This window comes from Cydia fagiglandana, chromosome 5 (assembly GCF_963556715.1).
Source record: "Cydia fagiglandana chromosome 5, ilCydFagi1.1, whole genome shotgun sequence".
NCBI classification, from domain to species: Eukaryota; Metazoa; Arthropoda; class Insecta; order Lepidoptera; family Tortricidae; genus Cydia; species Cydia fagiglandana.
Window position 1 is genome coordinate 17,108,353 of NC_085936.1, and position 15,819 is coordinate 17,124,171.

General features: G+C 38.9%; 1 protein-coding gene and 1 long non-coding RNA gene across 2 annotated transcripts in view; both read left to right on the plus strand.

Moving 5' to 3' along the window:
* LOC134664604 (uncharacterized) overlaps window positions 1–15,819 on the plus strand; it is a 484,236-nt gene that overhangs the window by 296,307 nt on the left and 172,110 nt on the right. The gene's annotated exons all lie outside the window — the stretch shown is intronic.
* The window catches only part of LOC134664595 (uncharacterized), a 190,391-nt gene that overhangs the window by 165,562 nt on the left and 9,010 nt on the right, over window positions 1–15,819 (plus strand). Inside the window, exon 3 of the mRNA XM_063521325.1 lies at window positions 577–758. Coding sequence (XP_063377395.1) covers window positions 577–758 — 182 coding nt within the window. The remainder of the gene's footprint in view (window positions 1–576; window positions 759–15,819) is intronic.

Below are 15,819 nucleotides of genomic sequence, written 5' to 3' on the forward strand. Positions count from 1 at the left end.
TTTAATTAATTAACCTGCTCTGAATTCATAAACGGATGCTGAGGAGATTCTTAATTTTTTTGGAAATATTTCACGACGACGTTCACAACTAATGTTTAAGTTGCATTTCGTTTTAAGATTTTTAACCATATAAATATTTAAATATACTCACCTGCTTACGTAACTTCCCAATAAAGACAAAAATGTAATGAGGCTTGAGACATGAGAACATCAGTCAGGAAACATTCATATATATTCAAAGAAATTCATAAGCGTGTATAAAACGCCTAATTAAATATGTTTACCCAATTTCCCGATAGATGTCGCTCTTTATTCTTAGAACTAGCGAACGGTTGTCTGTCGGAGAATACATAGGATTTTTAACTTATTTTTTGTATATGAGACGATTTGTGTGCCAGATTAAACTAAACATACTTCTGTTTATAAAAACAAGGTGTTGGATTGAAGCTGCTTTCCCTTCGAAACCAGAGTCCAAGATTGTACAAGCGTAAGAAATCGTAAACCCGTATTGATCTAATGATAGTAATGATGATGAGGCTAATCAGATGATGATGAATATTTTTTTGTTTGTACCAGGCGGGCAGACGAAGGAGGAGGTGATAGAGACGAACGAACGGCTACGCATGGTGCGGATTCGGCTGGACGAGAATTATGATACCGCCAAGAAGGCGCTGGTGACGCTCATGACGCGCTACAACGAGTCCAAGGCTCAGAGGAACCTGTTCACCAGATACGCGATGCTGAAGGTCATGATCAAGGTAAGAGAGCATAGTTTACTACAGCGGTTTCCAGCTACGACCCGTAGGCCGGTTCCGGCCCGCGAGCCTGCTAATCTCGCCAAATAGTCAAATGTCTTTCGTTGCCTGTGGAGTGCGGATCAACAATTTGGAGACCTCGACCATAGAGTATCTATTATTATTAGCATCCATCGCCGCGTCAGTTTCAATGTGTCATGCATCCCGGAACAGCTGTTTTAGAAATGGTAGCTGTAACGGTGCAACGCAACTTAACATCAGTAGCCACTTTGCACATTAGCACAAAAGGTGGCTATACCTTTGATAAGTAATCCTTAATAAATAAAATACTACATATATTATCGAAACAATCACCTTCCTTACACAGGAGATTCGTCGAAATTACGAACTCAAGACAATCACCTGACTAATTATTAAGCCCCAAAACATCCTTATGTATTTTATATAAATACATACAAATAAAAGCATTGAAAGCAGAGGTCTTTACCGCGAAAATAAAAAAAATCGACCCTCAGGCCACTTCGTACAAAATTTCCATACAAGTGTTCCGTTGTAATAGATCTTATGTGTTGTTGTGTTACAGAATATAATTCGCTGTGCATAGCGGCTAATTCCCGGATACAATTAGTTAAATAACGCGAACACTGACAGGCAACCCCCGAGCCAGTGCAACTGACTGCCTTCGTGATATTCTCGTAGCATTTTATTTTCGATTCGGGCTATTCAGTGTTAATTGAATTACGTTTGTCTGTATTACTCTATACGTAGCGAATAAGTACTTAGTTTTGTTACCTAAACGGAACGAAATGTATTCTCAAGAAGGTAGGTAAAGGTGAAAACGGACGGAATTTGAAAATTGAAATTGAACTTGTTTAGTTAAACCTCACGTCTGCTAACTCGTGGCATGAATACTAAAGTGATGTTATTATTAATGTTACCTTAAGAAAACATTATATTGAACCTCTTTACAGTAGAGTCTGTTCGGAAAGACTCTAACAGAGGATTTTCATTGAGCAAATGCATAAATAAATATAGATTCTTTGAATAATAGTCGTGCCTCGAGTTAGCCCACTGCTTATAAAATAATCGCTCAGAAACTGACTTAACAGCACCTTTCAACAAAATTAAGTACTTACCTGAAATATCTGAATACAAAAATATTAAATCCTTAATAATTATTTGATATAACTTCGGGCTCCCTTGCGTCATCTGGACTCGACAGGTTGCTTCAAATTGCCAAAATGTTCAGGAATACTGAAATTACATATAAGATCATCCCATAAAATAAAGAAATATTTAGTTATTTACAAATAAGATTTTTTTATGAACAACAACTCTAGTATTACATTAAAATAAATTCTTTATTGTATCCATGTATGTACAACATTATAAGAAATCTAGACACGCGGCAGCGTGTCAAGCCAAGTTCAAGCAAAGGAACTGGCTAGCCAGCGCCAAGTGTAATATTACACGAACCACTTGGTGCCACTTTTGACCCTTCTATAACTCAAAACATCTTTAACGTAAACACATAAAACTACGTGTGTTTAATTATATCCATAAGGACATCTAGAAGCCCAAATTTCATGAAGCTAGCTCAAACGGTTATAAAGATATGAAGGTCAAAAAGTCGTAAATTTTAAGACTGACTGACATACCTATAGTACCTAAACCTAACCTACTTCCAGATGACCTAGAAGGATGAAATTTGGAATCCAGCTCAGTTATTGTGTGAAAGCGTAGGAAAAAATCTAAAAATTAAAAAAAGTTACAAAATAGGGGGGGTCCCCATACAAAAAAAACCATTTTTTATTGTGACTGACATATAAGTACCTAAACCTAACCTACTTCCAGATGACCTAGAAGGATGAAATTTGGAATCCAGCTCGGTTATTGTGTGTAAGCGTAGGAAAAAATCTAAATACAAAAAAAAGTTAATAAATAGGGGGGGTTCCCATACAAATTTCTTTTTTATTGTGACTGACATATAGTACCTAAACCTAACCTACTTCCAGATGACCTAGATGGATGAAATTTGGAATCCAGCTCGGTAATTGTGTGTAAGCGTAGGAAAAAATCTAAAAATAAAAAAAGTTAAAAAATAGGGGGGGGTGCCCATACAAAAAACCTGTAATACGCGCTAAACAACCGGCCCACGGTGTGTCGTTGGCGGCGCGTGGCACCACATAATTAATACAAAGAACAAGTAAAAAACATGCAGCGGAAACACAAGAAAAAACATTAAATCTCAATACCTGCCTAGTTTTCTTTACAAAAAGTATTGATATCCCATCAAAAACATAAATGTAAAAAAGGAGAGCCAAGTTCAATACAAAAATTATGCTTGGCTGTGGGGTTCGCCGCAAAAAGAATGGAGATTTAAATGAGTGCCAAGTTCTATGCAAAATCCAAATATGTATTTATAGGAACAAAATAACATTATAAACAAGTATTAAACTCTATTTCTTTGCTTTATTGGATACCTATAACAATTGCTGTTATTTAAAAAAAATGTGAGATCTTAAAGTAGGTTAGATTTGGCTTGGCCAGTTTTTATCAGAATTACAAAATATATATGTTGAATAACTTTATAAAATGATTGATGTAATGAAAACTGGCCAAGTCAAATCTAACCTGCTTTAAGATCTCGCATTTTTTTTAAATAACAGCAATTGTTATAGGTATCCAATAAAGCAAAGAAATAGAGTTTAATACTTGTTTATAATGTTATTTTGTTCCTATAAATACATATTTGGATTTTGCATAGAACTTGGCACTCATTTAAATCTCCATTCTTTTTGCGGCGAACCCCACAGCCAAGCATAATTTTTGTATTGAACTTGGCTCTCCTTTTTTACATTTATGTTTTTGATGGGATATTAAATTACATAAATTACTAAAAGACATAAATAGGAATATAAAACTAAAACTAACTACAATTAAAATAATTAAAACTAAAAATTAAAAATACCTATCAAAATTTGGTGCCCTCGGGAGGGTGCCCAACACGCAGGCAGCGTTCCCGCGCTGGATTGCGATGGCAATTCGCTGTGCGAGAAAGCTGCCCGCGCGAGGGTCACCCGTTGCCTCCCTCAACCTTTTCCCAAGCTCCTTAAGGAGCATATGTGCGCCTCTGCCCCACGAACCAAGTGTCTCGACGCCAAATGCAACGAATTCGTATTGGGCGCCGAGACAGCTGTACTTGGCTACCTTTAGACGCTCCCGGGTGTCCGCCGCCGCGCCAGCACGCCTGCTGGTCGATGGGACGTAGGACGCCGCTAGCGTGTCAGCGCAAGTGGCGTCCCATACCAACGCACGACCCATCTTCCAGGGAATCAGTGACATCCCGTCAGGGCGCTTACCGTCGTTCCGCACTATTTGGGGCTCCAGAGCGGCGGGAACGCCGGCACTGACGAGCGCCCTTCTCAGGATGTCATTGAGGGCGGAATGGCGAGACAGGCGGCCGGCACCCGAAGAGCAGGCGAGCCCGTGGTGGCCGAGGCTATCCACTTCAGCGCCACATGAAGCACAGTTGTGGTCAGCACAGACAGCAACACCTAGCCGGAGACCAGCGGCTACGCGAAGCGTCTCTGGGTCTATAAAGGTGCCGGTGTTAGGCGAGGGATACGCGTGAAGCCACTGACCTGATTCTGGCCTAGATGAGGCCAGAAGCCTCGCTCGGTCCCTGCCTGTCGCGGTGTCCAGAAGTGTGTTTAAAGTATTTACTGATGCTATATCATCCCAGGCCCTTTGTATTTTCGGTCGAGACGGAAAATTTTGATTTGGTCCAACTAGCCAAGCATTCGAGGCCTCAACCAGGCACGCGATCTCGCAGTTTGTAGCCGGAGAGGCTTTGAGAATATTACCTGCGAGATCGGAGGTGCTATGAATTGAGGCCAAGAATGCCGGCAAAGCAACACTTGAGATTTTACGGGTACCCAAGCCACCATACCTTATCGGTAAGGTGGCTTGAGTCCATGCCTGCTCGTTAAATCGGATGTTCAAAATTGATTCAATTTGGGATTTTAAAAGTAGGTCAAGAGGTCGGAGTAGATGGGGGTATTTCCAGATAGGACAACAGCGGAGCAGGTAGGTGAATTTTGGAATGAGTAAACAAAATTTTAGAATAAACAGTGCAGAATGACTGCTAATTTTGAGAAGGCGGTCCGAATAGTCACTAAATTTTGAAATAGATTTACTCAGAAGAGGAGGGATGGCTTCATTGAAGATGGGTGCTCCGAGAAGATGTAGACTGTCTTTAGATATATTTTTGATGGATGGCGCGATGTTATTAAAACTTTGAATAATTTGGGATGCCGAAGAAGAATCTACATTGTCTGAAATATATAATTCACATTTATTGAAATTTAATTCCAGCCCAATGTCTTTAAATTTATTTTTAATTTGTAATAAATCTGCTAAGACAGTCTGAGAATCGCCACCTAGAGTCCCATCGTCAAGGTACCACACGTTTAATTTGGAATTTAGACTGTGAATTATTGAATTAATTGTCAAACTAAATATGGCTGGACCGAGGGGATCACCCTGCTGACAACCCACTGCCGAAAGGATCTCATTGTTTTTGTGCATTAATTTGGATGGACAGTGATAACACTGTAGCAAAAAGTTATAAATTTCCGGAACCGTTATTTTAATTTCGTTCAGCAGGGCGTCTCTATTAACTGAATTGAAGGCGTTCTGTACGTCTAATTTTAAAAGTACCTCACATTCGTCCCTTTGTACGAAGGTGCGTACGGCATGAACCGCCGCCTCGCAGCCGCCGCGTGTGCCGAAGCCAACTTGAATAGGTTCAAAAAGACTTTGTAGTTTTTTGCGTGTTAGCCGGACACACACTTCGGCCGCTAATCGCCGTAAAGTCGACCCTACGGCGATAGGGCGTACGCCACCGTCTTTTTTTGAGAGGGCAATGAGGTTCGCCCCATAAATTACCGACGTCACCTCTTGACACACATCTCCCATCAGCATAAGATTGATTAATTTTGTAAGGCTTGAGACAAGGTGCTCACCAGTTACACCGCTGCCATAATTAGTGAGGTCAATCAGATGCTGAGGGGAAATGCCGTCTAGGCCGGATGCAGATCCTTTTGGAAACGATAGCAGAGCTGCTAAAATGTCTTTGCCAGTGGCTTGGAGACATGCCGAAGGGTCAGATGGGGGGTCCACGAAAATAGGGGTGGAAGGGCCTGGCGGGTGTTTGGACTGTAGAGCGGCCGCGGTTTCGGGTGTATCAGGTGCCATAGTGTCGTTGGAGAAGAGTAAGCGAGTTGCACCCTTAAGGTCACCATCGTTAATTTTCTCCTCGACCTTCTCAAACAGGTTATATTTATTAGTATTGCATCCAGGACGTATATTAGGCGTGGGCATGTTCGGAGTTTGGGTATTATTTTTGATCTGTTGAGTAAGCGATATATTATTGTTTTGCAGCTCGGATACGTGGAGGACTTTGTACGAAAAGGTTAAAAGATTGTACCATTCTTCTGCGTTATTGTGCCGAACGCACTTGTTGATAGTCTCGGTAAGTGCTTCTGCTACTGCCGCTCTTGCACCGCGAGGCACGCGTTTTATTAATGGCGTTGTCTGTTTGAGCTGCCCAAGGAGAGTCTGAAGTGGAACTGTGGCATTGGGTGAGGGCGTGGGAGTGCTGAGGTTTATGGAACTTAGCGTTGATATGCTTATTGGGAGGATACGAACCTGATGAGTTTTCGATTGATGAATGTGTAGGCCTCTGGGAGATGAAAATATTTTGTTACACACACAGCATTCCATAGTAGGCAACGGGTACGGTGCCGAAAATTATGCTATACACAAGAACGGAAAAACCTAAATTCATAAAAATAAACGTATAAACTAATACTATCTAAATCTAAGTAAATATAAACATTCACAATCACAATCAAAGTAAACTGTCAGCAGAAACATTTGTTGAGTGACATTTGGACGAAACTGGCCAAGCGCGCAGGCGTAGTTTGGTGTTTCCCGTAGAGACGTAGTCGCTCGGCCAATAGAATGATGAGAAAATATTGTTGCTACTGGATACTTAAATAAACGTCAATGACACTTATGACTTCTGGCGATGGCGATCTTTCAAATTATAGCCTTCCGTATTACAGCTGATCGACGCCACCTTATGAGTCACCTACACTCACAGGGCTGCATTACTGATGTGTACGCATGTCGGGCTCATGTATTCGTAAAATTAATAGGTATATACTATTTAAAAATGTAAATTGCCGGGAGACGTCAAACGTCAATCAGATTATTATGGATTTTTTTTTAGTCTTACATGTACCTATTTTTTTACAAAATACAATACTCATGGTGATTCAGTTGAAACAAGACATAAAAAATACTATTCCTCAAATCATAAAAAATACAAAAGCCGTACCCCCGTATCCATAAAAACTTGGCAAATGTCAATTATTTCATTTATTTGTTTCATGTAGGTATCTGTTTCTTGCAAATAAACGAATAATAGCAAATTGAGGCTTGTAGTGTCTTTATGAATAACGTTTTCATCAAAATCGAACTAATAAAAGTTTTCTCTCAATGATAAAAATATCATTATTATTTTTTTCAAAGTGGTTTTCAAAGCAATAACGCAGTACTTATGGAGCACATCCAAGAATACTAATATAATTCACTTACTTCGCCCCAAAGTTAATATTGCTGCTTTTGCACGCCTTCTTCTGGACATCTGTAATTGGGTAGAAATGTAAGTGAGTTAGGGAGGCACAGAGGGCGTACCGCGAACCACGATCGACGTGTTGCCTCCCTGTCACACTTACGTATGAATTTACAAGTGCGACAGAGATACAACACGTCGAACGTGGTTCGCGGTAGGCCCCCTGGGACGTGCTCAGAAGCGGTGTAGGGCAGCGTTTACAGTCTGCAATAAAAGGGTTGAATTTAATAGAAGCCTATTCACTTCGCCGTTTATGCGTATTTATTATTTCATTGTACGTTTGGGTCCGTTACGGCGATCAGGAAATTCTAATTATATGTTTCGAATTTATAAATAGCAGTTAAGTGACAGTTTCATAATAATGGTTTAAGAAAAATATTTGGTTTTAGCAAATAAATAAATAATATTAATCATAAGATCTGGCAGATCGTAAATTTCTTGTGTAATGTTTGGACGGTACCGGTAATCACATTAAACCAATACATAGGCAGGGTAGGTTCGTTAATTTGCTTCAGATGCACGAAGGGCAAACCAAACTGCCCAGCCCAGAAATAGGAGCCCCTTGCAACGGGACTCCGCTCCGATGACATAGAAAAATTATCTATAACGTCAATCACTCGTTTATGCGAGTAAAAGTTGTCTATGTCTGACTGGACTTTAAAAAATCAGCCTATACGTCCCACTGTGCACATGTCTCCTCTCATGCGCGAGATAGCTTGGAACTGGACTTATAAAACTTATATGATCACGAGTAGAGATGCACCGGATATCCGGTTACTATCCGGTATCCGGCCTATCCGGCCGATGGTCAGGCCGAATATCCGGTATCCGGCCAAACAACTATCCGTTGCATCTCTAATCACGAGTGTGAAGCGGCCGCTGGAACGCGCGGGTCACGTAGATTCCTCTACCACCTACATCTACCTCCTCAATTCCTATAAGTATTGTTTGTTGCCGAAGCAAAATAAATAATCGTTCCATTATAGGGTTGTGTAGTATGCTAAAGAATTCTGTGAGCATGCTTGGGAAACTGATTATTTCCTACACTCGTCTTGAAAAGGATTTTGTCGTAAGGATATTACTTTACATACGTATACAGTCAAACGGCAATTCCTCTTCTATTCCAGGCTCTTTCGTAATGACTCTATAAAGGTTGCGATAAAATCACGAGAGAAAGATCACACGCTTCAATCTATTCTCGCCGGTTAAATGGATATGGATGGACGTAGATGCTTATCTACATTGACGAACTGTGTATTATCGATAGTCCATTTTCAAAAGATTGTGTTACGTCCTTGCGCTAAGTGTAATTCCAGACTATAGTACTTGAAGAACGTTTTTCGAACGAATCTTCCAAAGTTATGCTTTTCGTTAAACTCAGTATCGCTGCTGGTTAGTAATGTTATCATTTGGCTGCTTGACTTTGCGATCTTCGTCGTTATTTTGTTTAAGAATAGGTTTTAAAACAATGAATAAATCTCGAATTGGAAATTATGCATTATTATTTTTTAGGAGACCAAATACATACACGCACTTAGGTATAGTTCGTAGCTTTCTAACAGAGCCTAACGGCTAATCCTATTGTCTATTGTTAAGTAAAACCGCACCTGCTACTTACCTGCAAAAAAGGGGTCTTAATTATTCTATACTAGATCAAGATACAGAGTGTTTCACTTAGTCTAGGTATATAGCAGTGCTTCTTCCACCAGTCATTAATTAAGGCCTGTTTGATACCTTTGTTTGCATGTTAAATGTTTTCTGTAATTTGTTATAATTTATGGCGCAATGAAAAATGTTTACTTTCTCGTGACTTCTAAAATAAAAATACATTGTGAGGAAACAAGACTTCCGTAGCTTCAAACAAAGACGGAATATATCCAGATGACATGACTGACCCATAACTCTAGTTTTTTCTACAGGAGTACCTAGTCCAAGAAAATGAACACCTTTTATTGACAATGCAATGAAATTACCCCTGCACGTGTAGGGTTGCCATAGGTCCGAATTTGTCCGGCAATGTCCGGATTTTTGACCCTTTGTCCGGATTGCGGCCGGACTTGGCATGTGTCCGGATTTTTAGGAATGACCTTATAAAAATAAAATGCGCGCCCGGGGAGGGGGCTATGGGATTGGGCGAAGGGAAAGGGAAAAGTAGATCCACGATACAGTACACCGCAGAGAGCAGCGCGCCGCCGGGGCATCGTTCAAGCTACGCCAAATCTCTGCTACAAGAAATGTCCGGATTTTTAGGGTGATGTCCAAATTTTTATCAGGACATTTAATTCTTCCATATGGCAACCCTAAGCACGTGACGGAGGACTCTTAAATCAAGGGAAGAGGAAACAATAAAAGGCTAGGTGACCCGCCCGGCGTGCCTCAGGGTGCTGATATTGATTTAATGTTTTCCTTCGCTGAAAAACCACACTCGAATCTTTTTTCGACAGCCACAACATGTGTTAAGTGTAAGAGTGTTGTGAGTTTTTATGATGTGGTTATTACATTACTGTTCCTGTAATAATTTATTACCTTTAGCACAAATGTTACTCTGGAAAAAATATGATAACATAATCATCCCTGACGCACTTCAATGTTCTTGTTCTTTTCCTTACTATCGCGAAAATGTAAGTAGTGCGGCTGTACCTATGTATAATACATATACATATATACATATTTGTAACAAGGCACTTATTTAAGGGAGAAAGATACGATGGTTTTGTTGATGTTGTTGAATATATATGTATAAACTATTTGCACTCCTTCGTTACCTAACATGAAAGTATGTGTACTTGTATGTTTTTAATAAGCCAGCGGATTGAGGTAGGTATAATAAACAATAGGTTTTAATACAGTCTAAGATCTTATATATGTGTATCACCAATATATATGTCTAATAGCTAATCAGCTACACTCTAATAACACGAGTTAAAAAACTGCCTACTCCAGAGCACACAGTCGCTGTGGCCCAAATCGGTCAGGAGAGCATCATCATCATCATCATGTGTATTATGTAGGTATAAAGACCTTTGACTGTTTTAAAATTCTGTGAAGCTCTGAAAGTAGTACAATGTATTTATTAATATTGAGTTCCTGAATTAAGGCTTAGTTATTTTATTATCATTAATATTAGACTATTTTTATAATTGGTGCCAGAAGACGTCGAAAAACAGAAACCAAAATATATATTCTAACTGCAATTTACATAAAACAATGCATCATGCTTGTTTAATTTGAAGCTGCAACAGTATACGCTTCTAGCTCACTTGTTTGCTCTTGAATATCCTAATTACTAAGACTGCAGCAATCACTTACTAAGAACTCTGGGCTTAATTTAATCGGGCCACAAACACCGTGTGCATTCATTAAGGAATATGCATTTGCATAAACAGTGTAAGCCCAACAATCTCCCGGCTCATGTAAATATGGCGGCATGGAACGAAATTCCCTTATAAATAATTTATCAGTGCGTGAGATCGACCTTTTTAAACTGGTTTCACGATACGTGTTATGTAATCAGATGAAAAGTTACTTAAATTTTGTGGCGCTCCCGGCGTAGGTAGTTAATCTCCGGGAGATGGCGGTGTGAAACAGCGAAAGGAGATTCTTTGAGTGTTCATTCACCCTGTGTCAGATGTAGCGTTGGCCAACCTACGTGGCGAACACAGCATAGGTTTTATAAAGGAAGGTCGGTAACACCCCTGCAATGTCTGGCATCCAAGAAAGAAGAAGAAATTAAATTAAAATTATTTACCTTCTTCTTTAGGTGCCACGTCCTCTACGGATGTCGGCTACCACAGTCCGGAACTCTTCTCGATTTGCAGTTTTTCTGCCTAGCCTTAATTATTTACCTAAATACCCCAAAACTGTCTCTCCTCTTGCGGGAACTAATCTAAGTTCACCTACCTAAAGGCAAGTCTTGGTCAAAGTGCCTGATGAGAGCAGTTGTGAAAAACTACTATTTACAAAACATAATTTTCTACTATTTACAAAACATAAAATAATAAATCAATTTCAATAAGAACAATGCCAGTGACAAGAAGACATATGCTTTTGTAGTATATTGCAAATTTCCTTGGCATCGTTTATAAGGACGGTTAAAGAGGTGTCTAACAATTACCTCCTTAATTAAATTAATTATTTCTAAGAGGGGAGTTAATTCTATTGTTGTGGTTGTTCGTACCTCGACACCTAACGATATAATTATTATTATAATTCGTTAACTAATAATAATTGCTTCAATTTAGGTAATGTAACATATCAAACTCATTCTGCAATGTTAATGTAGTAGGATTTGTGCCTAAAGACCGCAATTTCTTACGAAATGAAATTCTCTACAACTTAATATGTGAGCTCGGCTTTTTATTTCTTGGCTACGACCGAAGGGTATTGCTGTGGTGTGTAAGTCTACCAGTCTTTATTTGACCTGAATTAACTAGTTACTTAACTCAATTTACCCTAGCTTTTACAATATGTTAAAGAAGTAGACAATATCGTCTTTCTAGAGTTCTACACCCTATCATAATAGTCCATAACCAAGCCCGCGTTGAGGTTTGTATTTCCTACCTGAAATGCATATCGCTCGTACTTAGACAGAGAGTCTTCCCGTCTTAGTAAAAAGATGTACATCTTTGGGTAAGTACTTAGCGCTTTACTTTAAGTAAGTAGTACTTACCTACAGTAAAGTGCTGCGAAGGAACTCGTTCCTTTTGCTTGTCATAATGTCATCATCTTCCTCTCGTTGTCCCGGCATTTTGCCACGGCTCATGGGAGCCTGGGGTCCGCTTGGCAACTAATCCGAAGAATTGGCATAGGCACTAGTCTTTACGAAAGCGACTGCCACCTGACCTTCCAACCCAGAGGGTAAACTAGGCCTTATTGGGATTAGTCCGGTTTCCTCACGATGTTTTCCTTCACCGAAAAGCGACTGGTAAATATCAAATGATATTTCGTACATAAGTTCCGAAAAACCCATTGGTATGAGCCGGGGATCGACCCCGCGACCTCCAGATTGAAAGTCGCACGCTCTCACCGCTAGGCCACCAGCGCTCCATGTGCTTGTCATAATGTATTTTTGGTAAGAAGCGGTTGTGGTATAATATCACTAATAAAAAATAAACTTCAGTGTACTATTGCTTTGTTAATTTGGGGCACTTAAAAGTGCATATTCATCCCTTGCAAGGTGAAAATAAAACATGTTTTGCGCTAGGACCCTGTTATCAAATACGGTATTGTTATCAGCTATACATTACGAATTAGTTAACTAAATAGTTATAACTATTGTTTTCTTTTCTCTATCTATTACTTTGGAGGTATATTCTGTCATATTGTTCCAAGCTTCTAGTAACTTGAGACGTGTATTGTTCGAGACAGCACTGCTTTATTGTGTCAACACAACTTCTGTTAGTCTCTGAAAATAGCAATTAGTGAAGGAATACTTAGGAAGACGATATTTTCTCTAGTGTTTAAGTTCCTCTTAAGTTTACTCAGACCGTGATATTATTAACGATATTCTAGGTTACAAACTTATCTCAAAGGGCTTTAGAAACTACGTACCTACTTAAAACAATTTCATGGGAACTTTTAATTTTAGATAGTATCCCTACTTAGATGAAATTGGGAGCACGGGGGTATGGCGATAGTTCTGGCCCGTAAAATTTTAGGACTGTTCTAAAGATTTAAACCTATGCTTGTTATTGTTGTTGTTGTTGTTGTTGTCGTTGTTGTTGTGTGTTGTTGTTGTTGTTGGTGTATGCTTGTTGTGTTGTTGTTGTTGTGTTATGTGTTGTGTGTGTGTTGTTGTTGTGTGTTGTTGTTGTTGTTGCTATGGTAGTAGCAGCGACACCGTTCATAATAAACAATCCCTAAAGATGGTTGACAGCTATGGTGTGTGGTTACCTAGACATAGACCAAGTCAGTTACTTCGTTTCGTGTTGAAAAATCGGGGACTAAATACAAAATATACCACAAGCTAAATACCCTGTATTCAATAGTCTTTTATTGTGTCAGATGACTTATTACGAGATAAATCGTAGCAAGCGTGATCGACTGATCGTATTAAGCGGGTCAACTATAGTTAACAAAGAGATCAAATATAAATCAACAGTGCGCATAAATGTGTATTTTCATAACATGTATTTCTAAAAAAGAAAGAGCTAATGATTTTTTAAAGCAAGAGTAAATACGATATATATCTAGCTCATCAAGCGGCCGAGATTCCCTTAACACTAGTGTAATAAAACGGCACTAAACCTTTGCTCTTAAAATTCCAGTTTATTAGGGTCTAACGATCTGCATTACAGTCCTTTTTACAAGGCGAAAAGCAACAATGGTAGAAACAAATTGCGGCTGCGGAAATGTTCATTTTATATTTTAGTCTTTCCTATTTTTACATTTTCGCTTGTTTATTTTTTTACCAGTGGTGCAGTTTGTGAATAAAAATGATGAAAAACATTTATCTAAGTCTAAGATAACCGATGAAATGAATTTCATGTGTAGGTAACTATTGTGGAAACCGAAGACAATATTATTTAATATTCGATTTTAAGCAGCAGGAGATACTCAATTCATCGGCAATTTTGTAAATACTTTTTTTTATTTAATACTTTATGTACATTTGGTCCCATTGTCATCAAGTGGGAATTTGAGGATAGGTTTTTTTTACTCGTACGGTACCTCTCATAAAGCACTATTTGGTTAAGTAGAACTGCTCATGAAATGTTATGTAACCGTACACAAGGGACCTTATGACGATTGACGCGTAATAAGATCACAAAGTCTCATATTTTTATAGAAGCACCGTACCGCCAGGGTTCCTTTTTTTAAGTGTCGACACAATTGATCTTTCCGTTCTTTCTTCATTTCCCGCGAACTAACTTTTCAAAACACATGGGAGATTGTCTGCCGACAAAAATTACCGACGGGCAATAAATTTTCCACCGCTAGACTTTAATTTCCTTTGCCAGGCAATTGATTTTCTCTCGGAAAATACACTCCGGAGTAGTTCCGGTGTTATTGTTTCGTATATTTTCTAGTAATTTTTTCAACCAAACATATGAAATCGCTGATAAGGGGCATGACTTCAAATGGAGTAAACTTTTTATAATATGATGCTCATTTGCCAAGTTATTAAATAAAACTAGAGGCACCCGGAAGGGAACCGTATAGAAACAGCCTTTAACAAAATATTTAACTACGTATATAATGAATCAGTGAATAGGATTAAATATTAAACTCTTCTAAATATATACCTAGTTAAATAAATACGAAACGCAAAGCACGCGTTTAAAATCCTATCTCATCATAAAAATCGTCTCGGAAACCATGAGCATAGCAATTTCAGCCACAACCAAAAAAATAGATGTATAAGAAACAGACGTAAGTATTATCATGCCGCGATCAGAAAGGGATTAGAAATGACAGATTTCCATACACTTACGTCTAAATCAATATGGATTGACAGCTATCTCAATCCCTTTTTAATTGCGATTCAGTTATACCTCATATCACGTGTTCAGGGCTTAACTATCTAACTCAAGTACAAATATAGTCAGACTTATTAAGCCAGCCAGCATCCCCACTGTGAAAACATTTTTACAATGTAACAAGCCCATTCGAGCCAACTCACTGGAAGACTATCAGGTTGTAATGCCCTCAGTTTGCGAAGGAGATTTAAAGACAAGCCAGGTTTTTGTCGCCACTGGCATGGGGCCAGGAAACTTACCCACTTGAGACATGATTGCATGGAGCATAGCTTGGATTAGGTTAGAAAAATATTGCCTCAGCGGTTTTTCAGTTTGAGACACTTTGCTACGCGACTTTTTGCTCTTGACTCTGAGTGAAGATTTTACATCAACTAGGCGAACATCTGTGCATTAAATGTTTTCTTGGATATTTGTGCAACCTAGTACTAGTTTTAGTTTTACCAGGCTTCACTGAAAATTATCGTCACGTAGTGTGTCCTAGGATTCACTTCGGGACATAAAGTTGAGTGAGGACCTTTTAGACTATTTTTTGTATTCTTATTCATTAAAGGGTTTTTTTTTTGTTTACATGTTATGAAACTTAAGATAATAAAGTTTGGTAATGTGGGGTAAGAGCTTAATTCTACCCCACGATGAACACCAGCCGTAACATTGATTAAAAACCGTAAATACGGTAAAAGCGTAGGTAGTAAACATTCTTTTATCCTCCTAAATACCTGCGTACATTTTTTTGTTCAGATTCCAAAATTGATTTTGAACTTTTATTGTGTAACTAAGGGTTCCGATTTAGATAACAAAACAATTGCTGCTGGGTCTCAGGAGGTTATAAGGAAGGTCACAGTTGCCTTCCCCATTGAAAGAGTTTTCCAACAGGCACTTGTTG